The 26,883-nt window shown below is 41.9% G+C and overlaps 1 protein-coding gene across 1 annotated transcript in view; it reads left to right on the top strand.

The window, feature by feature from the left end:
* The first annotated feature begins 2,693 nt into the window (after positions 1 to 2,693).
* Positions 2,694 to 26,883, top strand: part of MMS22L (MMS22 like, DNA repair protein) — a 117,339-nt gene continuing 93,149 nt past the window's right edge. Inside the window, exons 1-7 of the mRNA XM_054996641.1 lie at positions 2,694 to 2,773; positions 4,424 to 4,621; positions 6,134 to 6,259; positions 14,334 to 14,386; positions 15,769 to 15,856; positions 15,936 to 16,113; positions 17,443 to 17,536. Coding sequence (XP_054852616.1) covers positions 4,443 to 4,621; positions 6,134 to 6,259; positions 14,334 to 14,386; positions 15,769 to 15,856; positions 15,936 to 16,113; positions 17,443 to 17,536 — 718 coding nt within the window. The 5' untranslated portion in view covers positions 2,694 to 2,773; positions 4,424 to 4,442. The remainder of the gene's footprint in view (positions 2,774 to 4,423; positions 4,622 to 6,133; positions 6,260 to 14,333; positions 14,387 to 15,768; positions 15,857 to 15,935; positions 16,114 to 17,442; positions 17,537 to 26,883) is intronic.

Raw genomic sequence — 26,883 nt, 5'->3', positions numbered from 1 at the left:
CAATATCTATGTAAAGCTGCTGTGTGAAGTCATCCAGAGATTTGGGCCAACAGTATGTGGATTAAAGTTTAAATGTTTTGATATTCTACAACATGCGGACCCTATCTGGGTGGAAAGGTGGCACAGAAATTAAATAAATAAAATAAAGATATACATAGTATAAATAATAAATGAAAAAGCCAGCTATTGACATGGTATTCATACAACATATGTATTAGCAGAGCTGGAAAGAGATGGAGGAAGGAAACAAAAAAGCCAAACTTGTATAACCAATTGCACTCCCAGCACTTGTTGCAGTTGTTTTGACTTCAATGGGCCTTAAATGTATATACATGCCTGCAGTCTATACTCTGTTAAAATTAAATTGTCTTGCAAATAAATAGCGTTAAGGACAGAGCTGGCTTTACTAACCCAGTACTGAAGACAGTGGTTTGGAAGGGGAACAATTTCATCTCAGGTTTACAAGATGCACTTTGACAGAAAGATAGTAGATTGAGGTGCTATGGAAATTAATGTGGTAGATTCTTGATTCAGTCCTGGCTATGGTACAGAAATTGCTTTGGTTGCCCAGATAATCTATGTTGATCAGAAGCAGTGCCCTTGTTGGTTCTACTGGACCTTTCAACAGTGTTCATGATCATCAATTGTGGTACCCTCATGGTCCATTTGAATTGGCCCTGAGTGGTACTATTATCCATTGATTTCAGTGTTTTGTGGAGGGCAGATTCCAAAAGTAGGGGATTTCTACTTGGCTCCTTGTCTCTTGGACTATGAGTCCCTCAAAGTTCCATTTTATTCACATGCTGTTTAGTATCTACATGAAGCTACTGGGATTTGAAGCACTGAGTCATCTACTTTGAACCACAGTGATATCTTGCCTTTCCATCAAAATTCAGAAATGCAGTAAAAGTGTTTAGAGAATAATAAAGAACTGGATGATGATATTAACAAAGAAGTGTTTTGAGTTTAAAATAAAGGCCAAACAGCAATAAGGCATATAGCCTGTTCTGTATGGTATTACACTTCCCGTATATAAACAAGTGTCCAGTTCATGGTGTTCCTTGCTGCCCATGGAAAGACAGGCAGCAGATATTGCCAAACTTGTCTTTTTCTAGCATAGTGAGATTCACCAGCTACAGCCATTTGGGTGGAAAACTGACAAGGCACTTACACATATCTTGGTAATATCCAGATTGGGCTATTGTAATGTGCTTGATGTTGGGAGGTTCCACTAATGCAAAATGAGCAGTTAGGGTTCTGATGGAAACTCACCATAATTAAGACATTACATTATCTGTACTAGATTCCAGTTTTCTTCTGTGCCCAATCCAAGGTGCTTGGTTTGGCCTTTAAACCTCTAAATAGCCTGAGACAAGATTACCCAAAAGCCTGTCTAGTGATGGGATTCATACCAAACCTCTTTTTGGTTGTTGTGGATTTTCCGGGCTGTATAGCCGTGGTCTTGGTATTGTAGTTCCTGATGTTTCGCCAGCAGCTGTGGCTGGCATCTTCAAAGGTGTAGCACCAAAAGACAGAGGTGGTGCTACACCTCTGAAGATGCCAGCCACAGCTGCTGGCGAAACATCAGGAACTACAATACCAAGACCACGGCTATACAGCCCGGAAAACCCACAACAACCATCATTCTCCAGCCGTGAAAGCCTTCGACAAAACCTCTTTTTGTTTTTAACTTCTCTCTTTTCCCCTGCCCTTCAGTAACTATGATTTCTTTATCATAGCATACGAAAAAGTGAACTCTTAGTCACGAAAGCTCGTGTTGGAATAAATGTTTTTAGTCTTTAAGGGGCCACTGGACTTGTTTTATTCTCCCATATCAACCTTCCTTGGACTTAAAATTAGCCTTATGAAGCCTTCTTGTGGGAACATGTGTCAGACTGGGAAGGACATCAGGGAAGACATACAACTTGTATATAAGCTAAGCATGCCTAGTGCTAGGAAACAAAATCTATGACCCTTTATCTATGGCACATTCAGTATTTTATGATCTACCTAACTTATATCATAAGTTATTTATGTGTTTATTTTTATTCCACTTTTCTTCCAAGGGGGCTTAGACTGGCTTACATTATTTCCCACACGTTATCCTCAGACCTCATAACAGCCCCTTAAGTTAGGTTAGGCTGAAACTGGCTGCCTCAAATTCACTCACCACGTCTGAGTGAAGATTCAGCCCCGCGTCTCCTTGGTCCTAACTCAGCACCTGCGTCGCTACAGTGCCACACGACTCCTTCCAGCTTGCCAAAGCAGAAGGGAATCTTGTGGTATCATAAAGACAGAATTCTTCCCTTCAGAGGCATTCAAAGACCACCTAACTGCACACTGCAATTCGTGCTGCAACGTGGACCGATCTTTCAGGTCGCAAAAGAGTCCTTTTTGTCCGCTGCAACACATTAACAAAGCGAATCCCCTGAGGCCAAAACGACTACGGGGAACAGCTCGTGGAAGTCGCGGGACAAAACATTCACTTTCGAGATCGCGGGGCGGGATGGGAGAGAGGACCGCCCGCCCGTCCTCTTCGAGCGCTTCTAAGGCGGAAGGTGGACGCCTGAGCGAACCTATGGAAACCAGTGGGCGAGGCTACGGAGTTGCATGTGTCCAATTGGAAAGAATGACGTCAGAGTCAGAGCAAGCGCAGTAGGGCAGTGCTGGGTCTGCGCGGGAGTTACGGAGGAGCTGGGTAAAAGTTGGAATTCTTTAGGGGATTGTTGGAGGAACGGGCGGGGAAAAGAGGCCGCCGCACGCGGCCCCGCAGGTGAGTGCGCGGTGCGGAGGGAAGCGCGTGGTTGTGCCCCGAGGCGAGTTCCACCTTTCTGCCCTGGTGCCAGCCAGTGTATGGGGGCTCACCAGCCCCGCGTCCTGCCTTTGCTCTGCTTCTGCGGGAGCCGTCGGGCCGTGGCCGCTGGCTGGCCACCGAGTGGGCGTCCTTTTGTTTTTCTTGCAAGGCGGGGGCGGCGGTAGCTTAGTTCACAGTCGTCAGTGTGGCTGTGCTTACTCAGAAGTCAAAGAGATCGAGTTTAATGGTCTCAGTCCCAAGTAGTCGGATCGGATGCAGCTCTAAACTTGTCCTGTCTGAACCGGAAGAAGGTGTGAGAGCGCGTTGGTCATAGTTATTAGGAGTGAGGATAATGTCCTCTGGCTCCACCCCCAAAATCTCCAGGAATTTCCCAACCGGGAGCTGGCAACTCCCTATTTTTTTCTTTCCGTTAGACTGACATATTTATTACTCTCCTCACCCTTCTCAGCCCCTGTGATATAAAGCGATGTTGTCTCTTGCTTTGCTACGGCTTACTCTCAGAATTCTTTGGCATAGTCATTAATACGCTTTAACTGTCGTGTCATACCTCCAAATGGTTATGGGTGGGTAGAGAGCAACCCTATCCCCCTACCTGAGTACATAATTATGAGCAAAAGGCACACTTTAGCCTATGAATAACTAAAAACATAGGTTGTGGCTATCCAATGGGTCGGTGACTAGTTTACTATTTATTAGAAGTATGTGAGCCCATAAAGGTGGAATTGTTTGAAATGCCATATTAAATAATACTTGGTGTGATAAACTACCCCAACATCTGTCTGTAGTCAAAATTATTTGCTGGGTTGGGCTGTGTAATGCCTTACTCTTCTTCTCTTTTGTTATGGATTTACTTTGACATCATTAACTAAACTTTCAAAAAAATGATTACTTGATCTACACACTGGATGGAAATGCTAATTGCAGCTGTGTCAAAAAGGCATAATTTATAGCTTGAATTTTTGCTTATGCTAAATTAATGCTCTCTTTTCCTGCAAATGCAACAAAAAGTAAAACAAGGAAGATGTCTCCTATGATCAGGTATCTAGTTAAAAGATGAGGAAAACTATTATAGGATAGGAAGGAAATTCAGTTGTGATGGAGGGATGGCAGCTGTCAGTAACCTGCTGTAGAAATATGTAATTGTCTACAGTTAAATGTAAATAAGTGTTCCTTGTAAAATACAATTGTTGATATTTGTCATGCTTGTCATGCTTCACAAACTTTTCACTCTTAAAGTAAGTGATAAAGTTTTTTGTGGAGTTTCCCTTTTATGGTATGAAGCCCCATTTTTTAAATTCAGTTTTCATCCCTGGTTGAGAATGCTTTGTAAGCCTGATGTTAATGTGACTTCCTTACAGCAAAGCTAAAATCACAATTTCAGAATTAGAATTGACCTTAAGATCTACCTTCAGGCTTCTTTAAAATCAGTGACTTAAAGAGGTTTATTGGTATGGGGTTCTTTATACTTTGGAACACTGAACTGGTTTGAAAATTTATGGTGATAAAGCTATGACAGAACGAAGAATGGGTCAGGATCAATGTTGTGTAGGTAAAATGCAGTCTTGACTATTACACATTCAGAAAATTAACTCACATGTGTTGCTTCAGGTGTGAAGAAGTGTGAATAATGGATGATGATTTCAGCTCTCCCTTGGTGCCTTCATTAGTTACAGACAGCATAGAGATGGCTATGGAAGTAGAAATGGAGTGCCCCAGATTTTGTGGCTTCTCCTGTGCATCTGGCATTAGAACTGGAAAGAGAAGTTTTTCGACTGATTCCTATTTAGCAAGTGGGTCTCTTAAGAGGTGAGTAAAACTTAAACAGTCAGCCTTGGGACTTTTATCTTGAAAATACTATTGGAAGAGGCTTGACTCTAGTAAGAATATTTTAGTGGCATAATTACTTTGAGTGATATGAAAATCCCCTGTGTGTGAGTGTATTCAGGGCTAAGGGTTTGGAATGTTTAATTAGTTTCTTCTAACAGCTGCTGTGTGCCGTAGGGATCCCATTAGTCTCTTCAACTTTTGTCTGAACAGAAGATTCTCAGGCCTGATTCATAAGACTACTGAAGTGATGTGAATGTCTCTGAAAAACTTTTCCCTCTGCATGGATGCTGTGTTGGAATAGTAACATGCACTTTCTGATCCCAACCCAAGTACAAGTACAAGTAACCCAGTGGGCTTGTAATGCTGGTGCTGCAGGTAGCCATGAGGTCTGATTGATCTTAGTTACTGTTGTACGCTTGCATACACTGTGGTTTCCTGCCTATCAGAACAGTTTTTCTGAAGCAGCCACGCTATATTGGTAACATATGAATTGGACCTTCAGGCCTCGGTAGGTTATTGCACCTATAATCCCTTAATCAGCCAAGGGATTGGGCACAGGTTGTTCAGTCACATGCTTCGTTCCACTTCTAGTGTTTACTTTTCTCTTTATTCTTCTGCTGCTTAAGAGCTACTGGGCTTGCTGTTAACCAGGATCTGCTGAATCCAGCATCTAATCCTGCATATTGCAGCCCATGGTAAAGTTATTGCCGACGCTAAACTATGTTATAGCACATTGTTGTATTTATTGATGACATTTGTGCTTTGTTGATGCTTGAAGTAGTTAATTTTCATAGGAAATAAAACAATACTTAACATTACATGTTTATCCTATCCATTCCTCCCTGGAGCTCAGAATGGTGTGCATAGTTTTCCTCTTCCGATTTCATAGTAATAACAACCATGTAATGTAGGTTCGGATTAGATGGCCTGCGCCATCCAGTGAGTTTCATGGCAAACTGAGGATTTGGGTGCTAGTCTCCCCACTCCTAAACTTACAAACTAATCACTACATCACATTGGTTCAGTATTTTAAAATGTGATAATTAATAATCATTAGTTTTAGCAAACCTACTCAAGAGTGGAATGCTCCGTCAAAGAGTGCCATTAAAAATGTTGGGGTACATGAATAGCTGTTATCTCTCCCTGGGAGAGCCACCATCATAAGATTCTTTAGATCAGTGGTTCTCAACCTGTGGTACCAGTGGTGGGATCCAGAAGTAGTCAAGGTGGCAAACATCTTGGGGATGGGTCCCAGGTTCTTTGATAAAGTGCATGGTGGGATATAAGAGACCAAAGATTGAGAACCACTGCTTCCGATGATGTTAGAATCCAAGGAGCATGTGTGCATGAATGTATATGGAACAGATCAGTGGCTGATCATCCCCTGAAAACAAATGGGCAAAATTATGTTGGCAAAATAATATTAGTTCACAGATTGGCTGTGTGTTACCCTTTCAAGGAAATGTGCATAATGCTGGCTTTATTTTTCAGGATTTTGCTGGGGCTGGATCCTTTCCCAACTGACTATGAAGAAGATACCATGGAATTATTTGGCTTTCAGTGGGTTACTGAAATTGCTTTAGTTGAGTCTTGTACTCTTCTGTTCGGATTATTTAGGTATGGTTCTTAAAAACATTCATCTTGCTATAGTATATAGGATCTAGTACTCAGGAATATTTCCTCTAGAAATGTTCAAATGACATCGTCTCTTATCCCCAGGTACATTTTCAGAAAAAGACACAATAGACACACCATCTCAAGTATTGTATAGCTGAAATGTTCAGAAGGGCATTTCAGAGTACATGAATGTGCACTGTTGGAAATTGGCCAGCTGGCTGTTGATGGGGAAGAATGTGAACTGTTCTCCATTTGAAATTTTTCTTGTTAGGGTTTAAAAGTTTGAGTCCTTTGTACAGGGGAAAAAAGCAAGGTAGAAATATTTAAATAAATCACTGTTTTATATCAGACACACAAGGCATGAAGATAAGGATACACAATCACTGATGTAGAACAATGAAGCAACACTGATTTGACCCTGTGGCGCATAACAGGGAAAGCAGCAGGGAAAGGGTTTGACTCTTACCTTAGGATGATACTGGCACTTGTTATAGCATCAGAGTACGCTAGAACTGATAATGTGTAGCACATAGAAAAGTACATAGGCAAGGGGAGAACTTGCCAGACAGATTAGTGGGTGCTCTGCTGCGGCTATTATTTCCCAAAATGCATTTATGTGGTGCAAACTGGATGGTCTTCCCTCTTTTCCCATGGATGAATTCAACCTCTGCTTGTGGAGGGAAAATATGTACGGTAATAAAGGTGTGTATTAGGTGCAATGATATTGGATATGTCCCATAGAGGGTTCATGAGTATAGACCCTTGTGAGTTGAGTACTGTCAGTTAGATGCCCTCTTCCACTTGCCAGAGCAGCCTGTGCCTTCAAATCTTATTGTGATTTTCTCACTTCTTTCTGTCTTGGTCCTTTGTGGGTTTGGTTGTCCAAATCTGGGTTCCTCTTCACATTTGATTTGCATTTGTTCACTTCTTAGCTTAGCACATGCTAGAAGGAGCAGACACAGTAGGTGATATACAGAACATATGTACTTGTGCTCTTCTTTCTGCTCCCCATTTCCCCAGGCCTTGATGAGAGCTTACTGATCCTTGGGGTTGCATGAGCCTGGGGGGGGGGGGTAAACCTGCAGTGGCAAAGGGAGGTGGGAAATTCTGTCCTTTGAGTGGCTCTGCTCACAGTACCTTGAGTGTGTTGTTCTTTGGTATACCATTTTAATTATTTTGCTCAGTTCGATGAATGTTTATATCCCTTCACTGCATTAGTCTTTTTAACTTCCCTACCAATCTTTTTGAATGCAAAACAATTTTTGTTTACAATTCATTTTGTTAAACTGAAATCTTCTCTAGCTGTATTATCAGTTGCTTGGGGTGTGTTTTTACTTGTTAAATACTTTAAAATTTTACGCTTATTGCAACTTCAACTACAGCATTTCTATATTCATGCTGTTTTACTATATAATTACAGGTTTGCACTCCTATTATTCTGTGTGTTATATTTACATTAATGCTAAATAGCATTGCTCTTAACTTTATAGGGTGTGGGGTTTTTTGCTTGTACCTGGTTATCACTTATGAAAAAGCTGTGTATAGCCAAGATTTTAAGTTACGCAGGTAAAAATGGGTTCAGGAAACATTTGCTGCTGCTATGTGTTGCTCCCTAATTTTTAACTTTGTGGTTGACTGTTAGGTACAGGCAGCAAAATTACATGTCTCAGGTTTTGAAATACACCTGCCTCTCTTGAGGCGGTCATGTGGAGTATGGTTTTGTTGGATTCTTTCATGTTGGGCTCCTTTAGTAAATTGCATTTGCCAAAAAATAGAATATAATCTTTTCTTTGAGTTGTAGACCCGACCATGGCTATCAGGGATTTTTAAAAAATCATCTGTATTACTACCAGATGAGGTTACACTTCAGAATAGTTTGACATTTGAAAATTGCATCTAGTGCAGAATGGATCTGCCTGCTTATTAACTGGCATTTCCTGTAAAAGGCACCTTACACCTGCACTGTATGATTAGCTGTGGCTGTCAATTCAGTTGAGTAAAGTTGAAGATTCAAGCAATGCTGCAGTCTGTTCACAAAAAGTTGCTTAACCTTTTGGTGACCACACTGCCTCCTTTTGCAGTAACTCAATTTAATAGTTACTGGAGAATCTGCCAATCAATGCCAAATGCTCAGCAGCTTCAGTAGAACCCACTTTGAAGGTCATATGCTTAAGACTAGAAAACATGCACTGCCACTGAAACTTCACTGTTGTAAGTAGTGTTGCCATAGCCCAGTTCCTTAACTTTAGGTATCCTAATTTTTTTATTAGGCTATACGGGATAGATGTGGTAGGCTGCTGTCCTTGCTTCTGTTACTCCCACATTGTCCTATCAGTCTTAAACTAATTTTACTGCTTTGACATAAAATGTATAACTTAGCATAAAGCATATAAAATTGCAATATTTGACATATTTATGGAATTTAAAATTTATAAATGCTTTTTGTCTCCTACAAGCAAAATTGCAAACATTTATTTAGATCTTTAACAGAAGCACACTGTATTATTGTTTTAGTGGCGATTGATTTGTATGTTGCTGTCTATATATTTATTATATTTTTTAAGCTGTCTTTTTGGACTTTCTGGTAAGTGGGTTATAAATCTAAAAGTAAACTCTAGCTTTATTCTAGATGACAGAGGTCCAGACTGAGTTAAACACACATTAGCACCTTTCCCCCCCTACATTCCTGAAAGCTAATTTAGATGTAGTAGTACTGCAAGTATAGACAAATTCCATTGTCATCTGTAACCCAGTTCCCAAAAGGACACACATTGTTCAGGGAACAGAAATGTGAATCTTATTTATTTATTTATTTATTGACATCAATTATAGTCCGCCTCTCTCACTGAGACTCAAGGCGGATTACATAGTGTGAGATTAGTACAATCAGTATCAAGGGCATTTCCATACAATGCCAAGGACATTTCCATAAACAAAGTCATAGGATTTTACAAAGACATAGTATTAGCAAGGATCCAATACAGAGTTGAAGAACTGCTGAAACAGAACATAAGCAATTCTAGGACTGATATTAGATAACATGAAGCACAGATAGTATATAGGAGTACATATTCAAAGCAACAGATAATATGCAAGGCAACATAATGGTAAAGTCTATGGTCCCTAACTCATTAGCGAGGTATCTGAGACCCCCCCCCCCAACACACAATACTTCTATCTGAGTAAAAAAGCCTTTTTGAATAATTTGGTTTTGCATTGTTTGTGGAAAGCCAGGTGAGTGGGGGCTTTCCTGACCTCAGGTAAGCTGTTCGACAGGGTAGGGGCCACCACAGACAAAGCCCATGTACAGGCTGCTGTTGATTTCGCCCATATGTAGGCTGTTACCTGCAAGAGACCCTGTTCAGATGAGCAAAGCTGCTGTAGAGGGACATAGGGAGGGATGCGGTCCCATAGGTATGCTGGGCCAGGGCTGTGAAGAGCTTTGTATGTAATAGCCAATACATTGAACTGAGTGTGGTAACTGATAGGTAGCCAATGGAGTGACTGTAGGATGGGAGTGTTCATGTTCCTGCTTGCTCCTGCTAACAGTCGAGCTGCATCATTTTGTACCAATTGGAGCCTCCTAGTTAACTTAGAAGGGAGACCAATGTATAGTGCATTACAATAGTCAAGTTTTGATGTTACCATAGCATGGATCCAGGTAACCAGGTCAGCCGTGTCGAGATAAGAAGCCCTCTTCTGGGCTAGAATGAGATTGTAGCAAGCATTTTTTGCAGCTGCCTTAACTTGTTTTTCTAATAGTAGGACTGGATCCAGTATAACCCTTAGATTCCTAACAGAGTCTGCAAGGGTCAGATGAGCTCCATCAAAAGCGGGGAGTACAATGCCTTCCAAGATCTCTGGCTTTCCAACAAGCATCGCTTTGGTCTTGTCTGGATTCAATTTCAATTTGTTATTTTGCAGCCATTTCACCACGGCTGTCAGGCAGCGATCTAAGATTTCTACTGCAGCCTGTGGGGACCTGGATAGTGAGATATAAAGTTGGGTGTCATCTGCATATTGATGACATCCCACTCCATAGCTGCGAATGAGTTCTCCTAAAGGTTTTATGTAGAGGTTGAATAACACAGGAGATAAGATTGTGTTCTACGGAATCCCACAAGATAGTTCCCATTCTGGAGATAGCTGATCTCTGATGGCAACCTTTTGAGTCTGTTCCATGAGAAACGATTTAAACAAGTCCCGGGCACATCCTTTGATACCCACTTCTGTTTCTAAATGCTTCAAAAGGATGGCATGGTCTACTGTGTCAAAGACTGCAAATAGATCCAGGAGGAGCAATAAGGAGGCATGCCCTTTGTCTGTATTCAAACAGAGATGATCCATTAACGTGACTAGTGCTGTCTCTGTCCCATGTCCTGGTCTGAATCCAGACTGGAAAGGGTCTAGAGCAGTAGAGTTTTCCAAGGAGATCTGAAGTTGGTCAGCTAGTGGTCTCTCAATTACTTTGCCCAGAAAGGGCAGATTAGAGACTGGGCCACATCAGTTTTGTCTAGGGATGGTTTTTTAACTCGTTGATGGATAACTGCCTGTTTGAGAGGCTGGGGGAAGGAGCTCTGAATTAGCAATTGATTTACAATTGATCTCAGTGATACTTATGTGATCTTTACTTGATTTTAACAGCCAAGATGGGCAAGGATCAAGTGCACAAGTAGTGGCTTTCATAGATGCCAGGATCTTGTTAAGATCTGTCATAATTGTTTCAAAGCAGTCCAAATGTAGGTCAGATAGTGTATTAAGCATTTCTACTATCTCGTTTGCATTGCAGCTAGCATCTAGATCAAAGCGTATTCGTGCTATTTTATCAGCGAAAAACTTAGCAAAGGCCTCACAGCTAATTGTCTGTTATTGGGACTGTAAAGATTCAGATTTAGGGGCTAGAAGTTATCTGGATATCCTGAACAATTGAGATGGTCATGAATTAGCCGATGTAATGGTTGCTGAGAAATAATGTTTCTTTGCTGCTTTAATTTCCGCTTCATAGATCCTCTAGTGTGTTCTGTAGCAATCTCTATCAGCTTGCATGCGAGTTTTTCGCCAGTGTCTTTCTAGATGTCTTATGGCCCTCTTCAGGTCAGCCAGCTCTGTGGTGAACCATGATACCAAGTTCTGTCCCAAGGACCAGAGGAATTGACAAGGAGCAATGATGTCAATAGTTTCAAGGAGCTTCACGTTCCATGCTCCTACAACAGCTTCTGTGGAGCACATGTCTAGAATTCTAAAATCCCTCAAGGCATTTTGGAATCTGGAAGGGTTTATGAGCCTTTGTGGGCAATCATTTTAACCGGATCTCCCATTTTGAGGGGTGTTGGGGCTATATTCACTTTTGCCTTCAGCAGATGATGGTCTGACCATGTTTCAGGCTGAATTTCCAATGCTGAGCCAAGGTTTTCCCTCAAAGGCTCAGTGCAAAATAATAAGTCTAGTATGTGGCCACTTTCATGTGTAGGGCCTGACACTATTTGAGAGAAGCCCAGGGTTGCCAGGGAACCTATCAATTCCTGAGCCGGGCCTGACTTGGAACACTCAGCATGGATGTTGAAGTCTCCTAGAACAATAAGTCTGTATGTCTCTAACACCATGTCTGCTAGCAGCTCTGTCGACTTAGAAAGGGTGCTTATGAGGGAGCTGGGAGTCACCTAAGCACATGTAATCTGTGTGAAATTTCTATTAAGTGTGGAAATAGAACATGTGATATATTTTGAAGGTGTATGAGAGTAGAGATGTAAAATTTCTAGAAACTTTGTTGGCATGTAAGAATAAACTATTTGACATATATAAGAAAGATTTAAAGTGCAATCCTTTACAGAGCTACTCCAGTTTGTCAGCGCATAGTTACCCTACAACAGAAGACCTTGAAGGTCGAAAGGAAAAAAACGGTTATGTTGCATTTCTGATATTAAAAATATCAGCACTCCTATGGTGTAATTTGGTGTTGCCTGGCCTTATTAGGCTTATGTGAACCATGAGGTTTTGATGGTCCAAGAAATCAAACTTATGTTTTAGAGATAATATAATAAACCTTTAAACTACAAAGAACAAAAGTCTTAACAAATTGAGTTCTTCTGTGCTCAGCTGCAAGACAAGCAGCTCTCACCAAATAAAGTTGCAAAGACCTCAGCATAGTGTAAACAGAAAGTAAACTGTCCAGGGCAAGATGCTTGTAGAGAAGATAGTTCAAAATGACTTCATAAATTACTGCATAATTATTCCTAGAGCTTTTTGATAATTAAATTACCTTTCCAATTTAGAAGAAAGTTATCCCAAACTATGAAATTTCTCTACATAATTCTGGTCACTTGGAAACCATCAGTTGTTGCATATCAATGTGACATTGTCTTATACCCTTTTTAGAATGGCCAAAAAGGTCAGAGGCAGAAATTGTTGTGCGTAGGGCTGTGCTATTTGGGCTGCACCAGCCATTTGAGGGGCAGGAAGGGCCGGAGAAGGCGGCTCCGGCCTTCCCCACCACCCCGCAGGCTCAGGCGGTGGTGCGGCAGCAGAAGAGCAGACTGGCTCCAGGCCCCACTGCCTTGTGCTGCCACCGCCGTCGCCACAGTGGCGGTGGCCCGCCGCCCAGCTGATAACCCTCCCACTGCCAGGTAAGTGGGTGGGGGTTGGAGGGGATCTCCCCAGGGGGGTGGGGGGTGGAGGGGTTGCCCCAGGGAGGGTGGGAGGTGGTGGTGGGGAGTCCCCCCCCTCGCTTCAGTATGCTCCAAATCTTCACGGAGCATACCGAAGTGATTCCTGAAACCCGAATCGGGGTATTCTGAATCGGTTTCCCGCTTCGGGTAAACTCGAAGCGGGAAAGCAAATCTCCCCACCCTTGCACAGCCCTAGTTGTGCTTATTCAGAATACTGTCTACTCCTTTTCTTAATATCTCCAAATTTGCAAGACCTAATTTTTTTTAATGAAACTAAGAAACTGGTTCAACAAGTGTCCTGAACCTTATACTGGATGTGACATACCTAGAAACTGGCCACCCTCAAACTCATCATTATGGCAAGTCTAGTTATAAGGGCTACTTATTTGAGAGATAAAGGCAATTTCTTTCTTAAGTTAATTACAACCACCAGAAGAGAATTGTGGTTAAGAAAATTACCTTACTGGGATGCTGGACAGTTAAACTTATGGTCTAATAAGTTGTAAGAATTTGTGATTTAATTCTTAGAGGCTTTGTTACAGAAGGAAACAACAGCCTGGAAAAGAAAAGTAGCATTCCAACTTCATCCTTGTGTTGTTGCACTATATTAAAGGCAAAGGCTTTCCGATTCCCTTCAAAATAAATGTTTTTCCTAACATAAAGAATCTACATATGTATTCTCAGCATGTTCAGGTTTGAGGATAAATTCCAACAAAATCTTACCTCCTTTTATTCCTGTTGTCTGCTCAAGTTAGGTTAAACTGAGTGATATGGCCAAGTTCACTCAGTGGACTTCATGGGTACACAGTGATTCAAATCCCTAACCTAAATAGTTCATACTTGATGGCAAACAATGGTCTTGTCCAGTAATGCTTCTAAACTTGTTGGTTTGGTTCCCTCAGCACAAGAACTGATGCCATATGGTTTGTGATTACTTCTAGTACATCCACACTCTACTTAAGTAAGGGATCTGTAACTAATTGGAGATTGCTAGCAAGAACTATGGAGTAGTTGGAACCTATAGGACTTGAGGAGCGTTCTAGTACACTTATAGGAATTTTCTTGATTCTGTCTTTTGTCTACAGTTGGTGCTTGGGTTCCCCCCGCCCCAAAAGTAGCAGCTTTAGTTTGATGGGGGGAGGGGGGAAGGAAGTGTTCTATGTGTTTCAGTACAAAAGATTGGATCCAGGATAAATTTTCCAATGGTAGAATGAACCTTCCCTGCCTGCCTTCTTCCACTGATCTACACAGTACTGCTTCTGGAGGTGGACACTGAGGAATGACACAAGGATGGTCACAACAGCAGCAAGAAGGGAGGGACGATAGAAATTTGCTAGTTTAGTCTGAATTCAACCCAACATTTGGTTGTTGCACATTCATTTTCAAGAATACCTCTCTTTTTTTCTTAGGCAACAAATACATCAATTGGAAAACCTTGTTCAGCCAAATTCAGCTGATTTTGGTAAGCTTATTATCATCATCTTCCTTGTGTGTCTTGCCTTTCATTGGGTTGAATCGAAAGAACTGCCAGTTGAAACGGATCCTTCCTGAACATCTGCCACCACTACAGCTGCTTCTCACGCTCAGGGAATCCCTCAGAACAGTTTCGCAGAACAAGAGACTGCAGCATGACTAGAAAGTTTTTGGATCCTTCCCTTGCATGAGAAGAAAACTTAGGATGCAGTCCCAGACAGTGGTATCCTAAATAGAGTTAGATCCTTATAAGCCCAGTAATGTTAGTGGACTTAGAAGGGCATAACTCCATTAAGGATGGCATTAGAGAGCTGAGAAAATAATAGTGAACTCAATAACGTAGCACCAAACAGAAAAATTATACAGAATCCTGGTATGTATCATATGCATGACATTTCTTATAAACAGCTATTAAAAACAGCAAACCATAAAATCCAAAAGTAAAAAAATCCTAATCGTAGCTTAATTAGTAGGAAAAAATGGAGGAAAATTTGGTTTGGCAGTTGATTTGGGCGTCTCAGATATCAATCACAATGTGGTTGTGTGACAAATATGAAGAATTAGACATTTTGTGCATTTTTTCAGGAGACGTGGATAAGCTGCAGACATTGTCGCATTCCAAAATACATGCCCATTCTGAGGAGTCAGGCATACTGTAAAATACAAATGCTACATTTGCTAGTCACTGTAGTCAGTGACTACAAATGCTAGTCACTATTGTTGGCCTTCCAGAGTAACTGGTTGCCACTGTGTGAGACAGGATGCTGGACTAGGTGGACTAGCAGGGCTCTTCTTATGATAGGGTAGCCTCCTACGCCTCATGACCTGAAGCAGCCAGATCAGGAATTGTGAATTTCAGCGTAGGCTTTAGATTGTTGGTCACACGTCCAAGCTGTCATTACCTTCTGAGGCTCTGTTTAAGAAACTACTGATGTCATCTAGTGAAGCTGTTACATAATCCAGTTTGGTGCTGCTTTAATTTCATGTAGCCAGCTATATGGATTGGAATGATCTTTTCTGTGGCATGACAGATCTCTGATTGTTTTTTAAGAGGGGATGTTTTTGGTGAGAAGAAATTGTGGTGAAATGCTGTATGAACAATTTTCTGTACAGAGGGATTTGAAATCATATCCATCTGGCAGCTGAATGTGTGTACAGGCTTTTAATTGTGATCATGTTGGTGTTTGGTCCATAACTCTGCCTGTCTTTTATTTCTTCTGGAACTGAAGCAAGTTTCAATGTTCAGGTCACTGATTTCCTCCCTGCCCCATCCTTCTTCATGAGTATGGTGTATTCTTTCAGGTGTGTGTGTCCATACATATCAGTGCAGCACAGCAAGGTTCACACCTTACATTTGTCCATTACTTTCAGGTCAGGCCGCAAACCTTCACAGGCAGGCCCATAATATCAGACAGCAGTGTATTGAATTCCTGCAGTATGTGAAAGTTTTCATCTTCAGGTGAGATCAAACACAGTTCTTGTTCAACTTACTCTGTATATTTGCTGCTGTATAATTCCATATTAATATCCTCATTCAGGTATCTGGAACCGCTCAAGACAGAAGATGATGAGTTGTTGCATCCTTATGACAGACAAGAGTCTCAGCTCCCTTCTTTGCTTGTTGAGGAGCTCCATTCTTTGACTCTGCATGTTGGACACCTACGTGAACTCCCTAGTTATATCCTGGGAGGATTTTCCATTCAGTCTCAAGCAAAGGTTTTGACTATTTTCATTTTTTTTTGAGGGATGGAGGCATATGTATATTAGTATAATTATTAAAGTCAGGAAAGAGTGATACATGGTATAGGAAAGAACCTTGTAGGCCGCTGATTCTATCTGGTTCTGTCTTGTCATATCCTCCCAGAAGGGACCTTTGAGCTGAGCTGCAGCTTTGTTTCATTGCACCCGTAACCAATATCAGTCACAGGTCCTTGTAAACACACATCCCTTTGGTGCTTTTCTGTTACAATCTATAGTACTAACTTATTCCGTTATTATAACAGAGCACCACTGCTTTGGACATTTTCCTGGCTTTCCCAGTCTCTTCCCTACAGTAGTCTTTTCTGACCCACAGAAAGTTTAGTCCTAGTGTCACAGTACCTACATGGAGGAATAAGCGTATGGGTCAGAAGGCTGCAATGGATAGGAGGTGAAATCATTCCCTTCTTCCTCTTTTGTTAGTGGGACTCCGCTCGTGGAAGAGGCAGAAGAAGAAAAACTTTGCCCTCTTCTCCCTTTCCATTGCAGCCTTCCAACTCATGTGACTATTACTCAACATGGTCCCGCAACTCTGGAAATAAATTTTCCCATGGTCAGAAAGGCTGGGGGATGGATTGGAAAATCGGAAAGATCAGCAACAGATAACCTTTTTCTGATGGATTATAGGATCTAACTCATGGAGTACAATTGTTTTGATTGAATGCATTTCAGCAGGTGCTAGAGCTCTTTTGCAAGTGCAAAAAAAAATAAATTAATACCCGCTTTCACTAAGTGGAACTTATTGTATACCTACGTACAATTTTGTTTGCACAAGATCTTGGGCAGTCAATTTCTGGGCAGTATAATAAATAAGGAGGAAAATGCTTGGTGTTACACAAGATCCTGCACAATCAAAACTACTAAATCCATTTATGTTTCTACTTTCACATTGTTGGGTGCAAGCCACTGTGGTTTAATTTGTAAACAGCAAATATGACTCTTACCTTGAAAACAGAAGTACTGTAGAAGCTGTTGTGTAGGGGAGATATAAAGATATCCTTTATTTGAAACCTTCCCCCCCACCCCCTACACACACATAAACATCAGACTTTGGGAAGACTCTCCTCAGGAAAAGGGAGAGCAATAAAGATCTCACATTGCCACAGATCAGAGATGAGTTGCCACCATTTGCCTGTTACAACGCCCCCACCCCCAAGCCATCAAATATAAAATCCACTTGTAGTATGTATAGCCAAGTCAGTTGTGTTTAAGTGTGTGAGCAAGAGTTTACTACAAACAATATTGTTACCGTTTTAAATGTGATGCAATATTCTGTGTTAATTGTAGCTGTTTCCCCCATCATGGCATTTACTGCATCTCCACCTAGACATCCATTGGTCGGTGTTGGAAATTCTTCATATTCTGGGTGAAAAACTGCCAAGTGAGTCCTCGTAATTTATTTTTTCATCGGTGTTCTGAATTTCTTGTCTGGGTGACATTTTTGTGAGTGGTTTATGAATTCTCATTGGTTTAAGTGTTTGAGCAGAGAATAGATCCAGCTTTACTAACCAACTTTACTGTAGCATAAGCTTTCGAGAACCACAGTTCTCCTTGTCAGATGCATACTGACGAAGAGAACTGTGGTTCGCGAAAGCTTATGCTACAGTAAAGTTGGTTAGTCTTAAAGGTGCTACTGGACTCTTTACTATTGAGCAGAGAATGACCAGCTAAGTATCTTGGAGGAAAAATCTGTTGCCTTCTCTTTAAATACAAAGACAACACATTACGGGGATCTCCCCCGCCCCCCCATCTAGCTTGGCCAATCTTCCCTGATTGGGCCAGGCTTTCAAGGTCATTTGCATATGCAGCCTGATTGGTCCTCATCCCAACTTTCTAAACAGTACGCAGTTGCTATTGGGAGTCATTAAATGTGTCCTGAGGTAAAATGAACCTCCCAGTCTTCCCCTCAAAGTTTCCTAGGGTTGCCAATCTGCTTGTGGGGACTGGCTTTCCTGTGTGGCTGGCAGGCTGCTGCCTGCTTGAATCTCCTTCTCTCTGATTGGTCATCTGTGGAATTCTGTGTTCTGAGGTAAAAATCAGGTCATGGAAACTGTGGACAGTTGAAGAAAGATGGTACAAGACTCCTGAACAGGGATTTTATATAAAAGTCAGTATGGCAATTGAGTTTTAAAATGTTCATGGGGAGATGGTGCATGACCTTTCTAGGGGCCATTTCAATGTGAACCTCTCACATGAACCTGCTGAAGTGCCCACCATACCACCCCTCAGTCCACCTCACACATCTCGCAGCCATCACCTCTTACTGCCCCCAAGAAGCATGGCAGACGTTGTGCAAGATACACCGATGCTAAATTTAATTTAATTTAATTAATTACATTTGTATTCCGCCCTCCCTGCTTTTGCAGGCTCAGGGTGGATAACAGAAATACAAACATCGCATACCATTTAAAAAATTTAAAAACACTACATTTAATCAATTAACTTACAACTATGCAAATATAAAAATATCATATATTTACATATAAATAATTAAAAGCAACACATAATATAAATTTGATATTCCACACCGCGGTTCTTCCAGAGCAAATACATGTAGTAGTGTGGAGTAGGTGTGGGCAACAGCATCTGAATTCGCATAGGGCCAACGGATTAACCCCCCCCCCTCCACGGGGGGGGGATGCACCGCTCAGTGTCAGCCATATGCTTGGTGAAATAGCTCCGTCTTACAGGCCCGGCGAAATGCAAGCAAATCTTGCCGGGCCCTAATCTCGTAAGGCAGAGCATTCCACCAGGCCGGGGCCAGGACCGAAAAGGCCCTGGCCCTGGTCGACGCCAGGCGGGCCTCCCTAGGGCCAGGGACCCTTAAAAGATGTTTTCCACCTGATCGAAGAGTCCTCCGGGGCTCATACAGTGAGAGAGAGTCCCGCAGATACGTCGGTCCCAGTCTGCATAGGGCTTTATAGGTTAACACCAAAACCTTGAACCTGATTCGGTACTCCACTGGTAACCAATGTAGCTGGCGTAACACCGGCGTAATATGCTCCCGCACCGGTGCTCCAGTAATAACCCATGCCTCTGCATTCTGTACCAGCTGTAACCGCTGGATCAGGCCCATGGGAAGCCCAACGTAGAGCGTGTTACAGTAATCCAGCCTGGAGGTGACCATTGCTTGGACCACTGTAGTCAGGTCGCGGGGGGACAAATAAGGGGCAAGCTGCCTGGTCTGCCGAAGACAATAAAAGGAAGACCTGGCAACTGCAGCAGTCTGATCCTCCATCTTCAAGGAGGAATCCAGAATCACTCCCAGGCTCCTAACTCTCGGGGCCAGTGTAAGTACTGCCCCATCAAGTGTAGGAAGCCGGGGTCCCGAAGCCATCTCCCCATGGCTCAAGTACAGGATCTCCGTCTTCGTGGGATTCAATTTCAGCCGACTTTGTCTCAACCAACCAGCCACAGCCTCAGAAACACACTCCAGGACATCAGGGGACGATCCAGGCTGTCTGTCCAATAACAGATAAAGCTGGGTGTCATCCGCATGTTGGTGACACCCCAGCCCGAAACTCCGCACCAGCCGGGCGAGGGGGCACATATAAACATTAAATAATAATGGGGAGAGTATCGCTCCCTGTGGCACACCACATACCAGTGGCCTGCGAGATGACATTCTCTCTCCCAGCACCACCCTCTGTCCCCGACCAGCCACTGCAGTTCTGTCCCTTGAATCCCCACATCGGCAAGGCGGTGGGTCAAAAGCTCGTGATCGTCCGAATCAAACGCTGCTGACAGATCCAATAAAATCAGCAGTGCTGATCCGCCCTGATCCAGATGTCTGCAAAGATTGTCTGTGAGGGCAACCAACAATGTCTCGACCCCATGTCCTGGGCGGAAACCAGACTGGAAGGGATCTAGGGCCGAGGTCTCCTTCAGAAAATTCTGCAGTTGCTTCTCTGCAGGAGGAAGCAACTTAGAGACATAGCAGAGAAATATGAAGATGGTACTCCTGCGGTGCACCGAGCAGCAGTGGCCAAGTACCAGCAAGATCACCCCAAGGTGCACAGAGCGACAGTCTCTTTATGAACAAAGCAGTCCTGGAAGATGAGTAAAGCGGCATTCACTTCAATGGAAGGTCAAGGCTCACTCAGGCATGGCATATGATCCTTTGCTACCTTCAAGCTGCCTCTTTGGACTTGATAGACGGACTACACAACCTCCTATGGGTGGCAAAAAGACCAAGAAAGAAACAAGAAAGTCATGTTATAAGAGACAGCCTCATTCAAATTTGGGATTCGGTTAGAAGAAGAATAAGCCCGTTAATATCGCCACTATTTTTACCAATTGATGCTTTTTGTGATAAGAATCAGAGAAGAAATAATGATTTTATAATGTACCAAGATATGATAAACTCTCAAGGAAAGATAAAAACATGGTAAGAAATTCAAGACGAAGGAAAGAAAATACAATGGCTGATATATTTTCAGGCAGTTTCCAGAATACAAGAAGCCCAGAAGGAACTCAGAGGACAACTAAGGAAGCTTACTGACTTTGAGAAATTAATTATGCAGAAAAAAGAATACATCTTGGGTCTAATATATAAACTTTTACTCCAATATGATACTGAATAAGAACACGTTAAAGTGTGTATGATAAAGTGGATGCAAAATTTCTGAGAAGAAATAACATTTCAACAGTGGGAGAATCTTTGGACAAAAGGCATAAAATTAACGGCAAGTCAAACATTAAGAGAGAATTGGTACACAATGTTTTTTAGATACACCAAAAGACATTGAGAAAATGGACAAGAAATATGTGGCATTATGCTGGAAATGTAAAGAAGTAGATGGTTGCTTTTATCACATGTGGTGGACTTGCCACAAAAGCAAAAACTTTTGGAAAGAAATACATGCTCAGATGCAAAATTTTAGTATTTGATTTCACCATGAATCCACAAGCCATGCTGTTGAGAATACTACCAGATAATGTAGACAGAAAATTACACAAACTATTTAGATATCTATTGACGGCGGCAAGGTATTTGCAAGCAGATTGAAGGAAGATGAATGCCCAACTAAGGAAATCTGGAGAGATAAGAATACGCAGTGATGGCAAAACTAACAAGCTATTTAATCAGAATACCAATGAGAGAATTTGAAGAGAAATGGGGAAATTATTTTGCTTACAAAGGATAAAATGCATAAAATGTCTTAGTATAAGGTTAGGTTCTGTTAAGATGAAATTGGTTAAATATCAGTGATGAGGTAGAATGCATGATATGGAAACTGGCAAAATAGTTAAGTTAGATAGAAATGATCTGTATAGAAGCATTAGACCATACTAAGATATAGCAGTTAGAATGTTTAGGGAGACCACTAGTTTTGACCTTTAGTTGATCTAAAATTTCATAATGTTTAGGGAAAAGATCGTATTTAGTTTGAGAAGACATATAGGAGTTGGAATAGGAGATATAATATTGATGAATTCTGATTAAGGTATGTTTTGTGAACTCTGTATTTTATTATAACAACTCTTGTAGTGCAAAATCTTAATGTTCCTCTGACCCTGTTATTCCCCCTTCTTCTTTTGTACCCCTCCTTGTTCTGAAAATAAAAAATAATTTAAAAAGCTGCCTCTTAACCTCATCCATGCAGAAACACCCCTGTTCAGCATCTCAAAACAAAGCAACATGGCCCAAGTGCTGCAAAATTGTAAGCTCATTGTTTGGGATGAGAGCACTGTAGCAAACAAGGGGTATTTTGAGGCACTGAGCATAACCCTCAAAGATGTCAGGGGCAATGAGAAAGTGATGAGGGGAGTCACCGTGCTGCTGGTTGGAGATTTCTGGCAGACTCTGCCAGTAGTCCCAAGGGGATCTTGAGCTGATGAGATTACCATGTGTGTCAAAGCGTGGTATCCGAGGGTCCACTTGAGAGACGAGGTGTCCACTGGGGAATTCTCTGAATTCCTACTAAAAATAGGAGATGGAGAGTATCCTGAGTCCAAGAGAAAGGGGACCATCCCTGCAGGCCTGGGTACAGTAGTGATGACCCTAGCAGACCTAACAGCCACAATATACCCTGATACCGTCACTATCACAAAGACGTCCAGGGACTGGCTATGCCAGTGTGCCATTCTGATCTGCAAGAACAACAAGGCTGCCATCATTAATGAAACACAACTTAACTCTCTCGAAGGGGCTGAAATGGAGTACAGATCTGTGGGCTCAGTGGTGCAAATGGATGACGTGATCCACTACCCCATGGAGTTCCTCAACATGCTCAACCCTCCTGGGTTCCCAGCACACAAGCTTCTCCTCAAAGCGGGGGTTCCAGTGATTGCTGCTCCAGAACTTCAACCCACCCAAACTCTGCAATGGCACCAGAATGCGAGTGAAAGCCCTCCACAGGAATGTCATTGAGGCCACATTGTTCACCAGCAGTGCTTGGGGGGAGTCGGAGTTCATACCACGCATACCATTCATACTATCAGATAACCTCTTTGAGTTCAAGAGACTGCAGTTCCCCCTCAAGATCTGCTTTGCTATGATGATCAACAAGTCCCAGAGGTACATACTGAAAGTGGCAGGAACTGCCTTGAGGGAGGACTGCTTCTCACATGGGCAGTTCTATGTGGCCTGCTCCAGAGTGAGCTCACCCAGCAGCCTGGTGATTCTAGCGCCTGAGGAGAAAACCACCAATGTGGTCTACAAAGAGGTCCTTCAGTAGAAAAAACCCAGTTGTATCATGTATTTTTCACTTTATTGCACTACAATCTTTTCCTTTTAAAAATCTCTTCAATAAAATGTTACATTTCAAAATTAATTTCATCTCTTTTCAGCATTAACATGCTTTGCTTTATTCAAACACCTTTGTGAAGCTCAGGTACTGTGCTATTTTACTACAAAACCAACTCAACCCCCCCCCCCACAAACCAAAAAACGTTACATACCCATAAATATTATAACTGCATTTAAAGCAGTTAAATACCATAGCGAATCACAGATATCAAGCTAGTATAGATACATAGATATATATATAGATATAATTTTGTCAGTTAATCTGACAAATAGCATCCATGCATTCGTTTCCTTTTAAAATTCTGCTTTTCTTTTGAAGGATAGACAGACTTGCCCTTTTTTCCAATAAAGTTTAACAAATTGTTTCATTTCCTATATTTTGTCCCTTTCCCCCTTTTCCCCACTAAATACTTAACCAGTCAGAAATAATGAAGCAACACTGGTACCTGTTTTTCCTTAACCCATGTCTTCAAGGAAGTTAAAAAGCTATCTAATAAGCAACAAATAAACACCAAAACACTAAGTCCTTTGACCAGTATATGTAAAGGATTTTAGTGTTTTGGTATAGCATGAATGCTATTGAACATCCATTAGATTGAAAACAAGTGGGCATGTTTTTGAATAGATGTGCTTCTGGGCAGCTTAGCAAATAAATAAAAGATTAACTGAAATACAAAATGATAATTTCCCCCATTACAAACGTGTTTGCAAATTGTGGGAGCCAGCTAGAATTTTTAAAAGTAGAGGTTAGGATGGTACTCCAGCACATTTCTCGTTCCTCTGCTCAGCCCGTTCTCCAGGAGAGTCAATAGGAGATTTCTGTTCCTGAATGTCATGTATTTAAGTTCACACAGTTGGTTGCAAGAAGCTTTTCAGGCTTTCCCCCATTTCTTTCATCCATTCCAGTATCGAGTCATCTATACCTGTACAGTACCAAATTTTCCAATTTTTTTCATTGGAAAAAGAAAAAAAATGTCCTGTGAAAAAAGAAAAAATTCCCATCCTAAATTTTCTCAGGTCTTCACATATCTAGTTCACTTGCTGCTTCGGGATTCTGGTAATTTCCAATTTTTTTCCTACTTCTGGTAAACCCGAAGCTAGAAACCTAAATCTTTTGGAGGTGCACACCCCTACTGAGCTGATTGTTTTCCTTTGTTATTCAGGAGGAGCTGTTACTTGTAAGGATCCACAAATCAACGGAGCCTCCCAGTACAACAGACCTACTGTAAACAACAACTGGGCGGAGACTTAGATATATAAATTCAAACTGTATTATCAGTGCAAAGTGCTAAGTGCAATAAATACCAATACAATAGAAAAATTCATACAGCAATAAATACTACCAACTTGATGATCTGTATCAATATATACAATATATACAAAAATCTTCCACTCTAGTGAGTTGTGACAATAAATACATCAAAACAAGAATATGGCAATAGGCACAGCAGGTAAAGATCTATAACAGCCACCAGTCCAATCCCATATAGGGAATAGTCAAGCCAATGGGCATAGTTGCCGACGGGATGCTGCAAAGCAACTTTCTCCAATACCCGTTTCGTATTTCTTCCTCCTGGGCACTCTGTAGTCTGGTGAACTAAGGGAGTACATATATTAATATTCATATACATTTCTCATATTCATATTGATCTCAATTATACAAAAAAGTAAGTACTCACACTAGAAGGAGCCTGCCATTACACAGCCATACAGTCATTCCATGAAGATAATGATACAGATACTGATCTGCCAACAAATCCCCTCTACAAATTCATGCTCATAACCATCTCCAGCTGAACATCATTTACCCAATGAAGCAGGAAAGGTCTAGTTCGTTATTAAGTCCCTTGGGAGTTAAAGAGCCCAACCTAAAGATCCATTTGCTTTCCAATTGAAGCAGCTGCCTAGAATGGTCTCGATGGGGGGAATCCTGGATCAACTCTAATACTGACACCTTGAGATCAATGACCCCACTATGTACTGTGGTGAAATGAGCAACAAGGGGGGCTTCTAAGATATTGTTCCTGAGTCTGGAAAGGTGTTCCTGGAATCTAACCTTAAGCTGCCGCTTCGTGCTTCCCACATAGTACATGTTGCATGGGCACTGCACAACATAGACCACATTGGTTGTTTTACATGTAGAAAAAGCTACTTTGTTAATTGATCGAATACCTATGGTCTCTAATTTCACCATTAACCCGCATACATTGCACTCTCCGCAAGGAAAAAGGCCTTGCGGCATGGTTCTTTTAACAGGGTCTACTCGGAATTCCGAATGCGTTAAGTGGTCTTTGAGTGATCGCGTACGACGCAACCCAACTTTCGGTGGATCTTTGCACCCAGGGACATTACACAACAGGTGCCAATGCGCTCTAACTATCTTTATGATTGGGGTCGCAAGGCCAGTATAATCCAGTGCCCACTTTAAAGTGCGATCTCCAATCCGTTCCCTAGGTTGTAGCAATGTGGCGCGTGGTTTCTCCATTGCTGCCACTCTCGCAGAGGTAACCAAATGTTGGGGATAGCCTCTCGCTAGGAAGGACGTACTTAGTTCCCTGCTCTCATGCCAAAAATCTCTTTGGCTACTGGAATTCCTTTTGTATCTCAGAAATTGACCCAACGGGATGTTCCTCTTTAGATGCCCTGAATGAAAGGACGTGAAATGTAAGTACGAATTACGATCTGTAGCCTTTCTATAGGGTCGCACTCCCAAGGCATGAGCACTCCGTTTGTAAATGCTTACATCCAGGAAGTTGATACACGTATTGCTTCCCACCCAGGAAAACTGTATATTGGGATCCAATGTATTTATCCAGTTTCCAAAAGCCTCAGCCACCTCCGCAGACCGTAGGATGACTATGACGTCATCAATATAACGTTTGAATATAACTATTTGATCTAAATGGGGGTTGTTAACCTGGAACACCCACTTTGCCTCAATATCGGACATATAGAGGTTAGTGACGCTGGGTGCGGCCGCGCACCCCATCGCTACCCCCCTTAGTTTGAAAATAGTACTGGTCTGCGAACTTGAAATAATTATACTCTAGTACAATGTCTAACACGTTCAATAAGAACGGGGTGGATGGCACCTGAGACTCTCTTGTTAATAGTGCTCTTTCGACTGTGGTTCTCGCCCCCTCGTGTGGAATAGAGGTGTATAAAGATTTAACATCTAAGGACATAAGGAAAGCCTCATCCGGGATCACTAGTGATTCAACCAAATTAATTAAGGCCATAGTATCTTTAAGGTAACTAGTCGTCTGCACTACCAGAGGCTGTAAAAAAGAGTCCAAATAGACAGACAGCGGTTCCAGGACAGAGTTACTGCCTGAAATTATTGGACGCCCAGGAGGAGGGTTACCTCCCTTATGAATTTTCGGCAGGATATAAAACACCGGCGTCCTTGGGTTGTTGTTAATCATCGCATCGTAAGTTTTTTTGTCAATTTCATCTGCTGCCAGCCCCTCATCCAGGACTACTTTTATAATCCTTTCAATTTGCTGTATAGGGTTATGTGTAATCCGTTTGTAATCTGTCTCGACCGAGAGCTGCCTCTCTGCCTCTTGCCTATACCGATCAACATCTTGTATGACAACCCCTCCACCTTTGTCTGCTTTTTTAATTACTATGGACCGATCTTGCCTCAAAGATTTCAAAGCCTCCCACTCTTCCTTACTCAGGTTATATCTAGGATAGTGTTTCTTGTTTTCTAGTATAGCTATATCTCTTAAAGTAACTTGTTCAAATGCCTCTATCATGGGATCTGATATTATAGGGCAAAAAGTCGACCTGACCCTCAAGCCATGTTGCTGGGAAGACGTGGGAAGGGGGCTATCTCCCATCAGTTTTTTAAGTTTAATTAATCTAATCAATTTATAAATGTCCAACCGTGTATTGAAGGGGTCGTACCTCGGTGTAGGTACAAAACCTAAACCTCTATTAAGGACAGACTTCTCTACGTTACTCAAAGTCCT

The sequence above is a fragment of the Eublepharis macularius genome, chromosome 1 (genome assembly GCF_028583425.1).
Source record: "Eublepharis macularius isolate TG4126 chromosome 1, MPM_Emac_v1.0, whole genome shotgun sequence".
Taxonomy (NCBI): domain Eukaryota; kingdom Metazoa; phylum Chordata; class Lepidosauria; order Squamata; family Eublepharidae; genus Eublepharis; species Eublepharis macularius.
The sequence above is the reverse complement of the archived record's forward strand: the minus strand, read 5'-3'. Positions and strand labels throughout refer to the sequence as shown.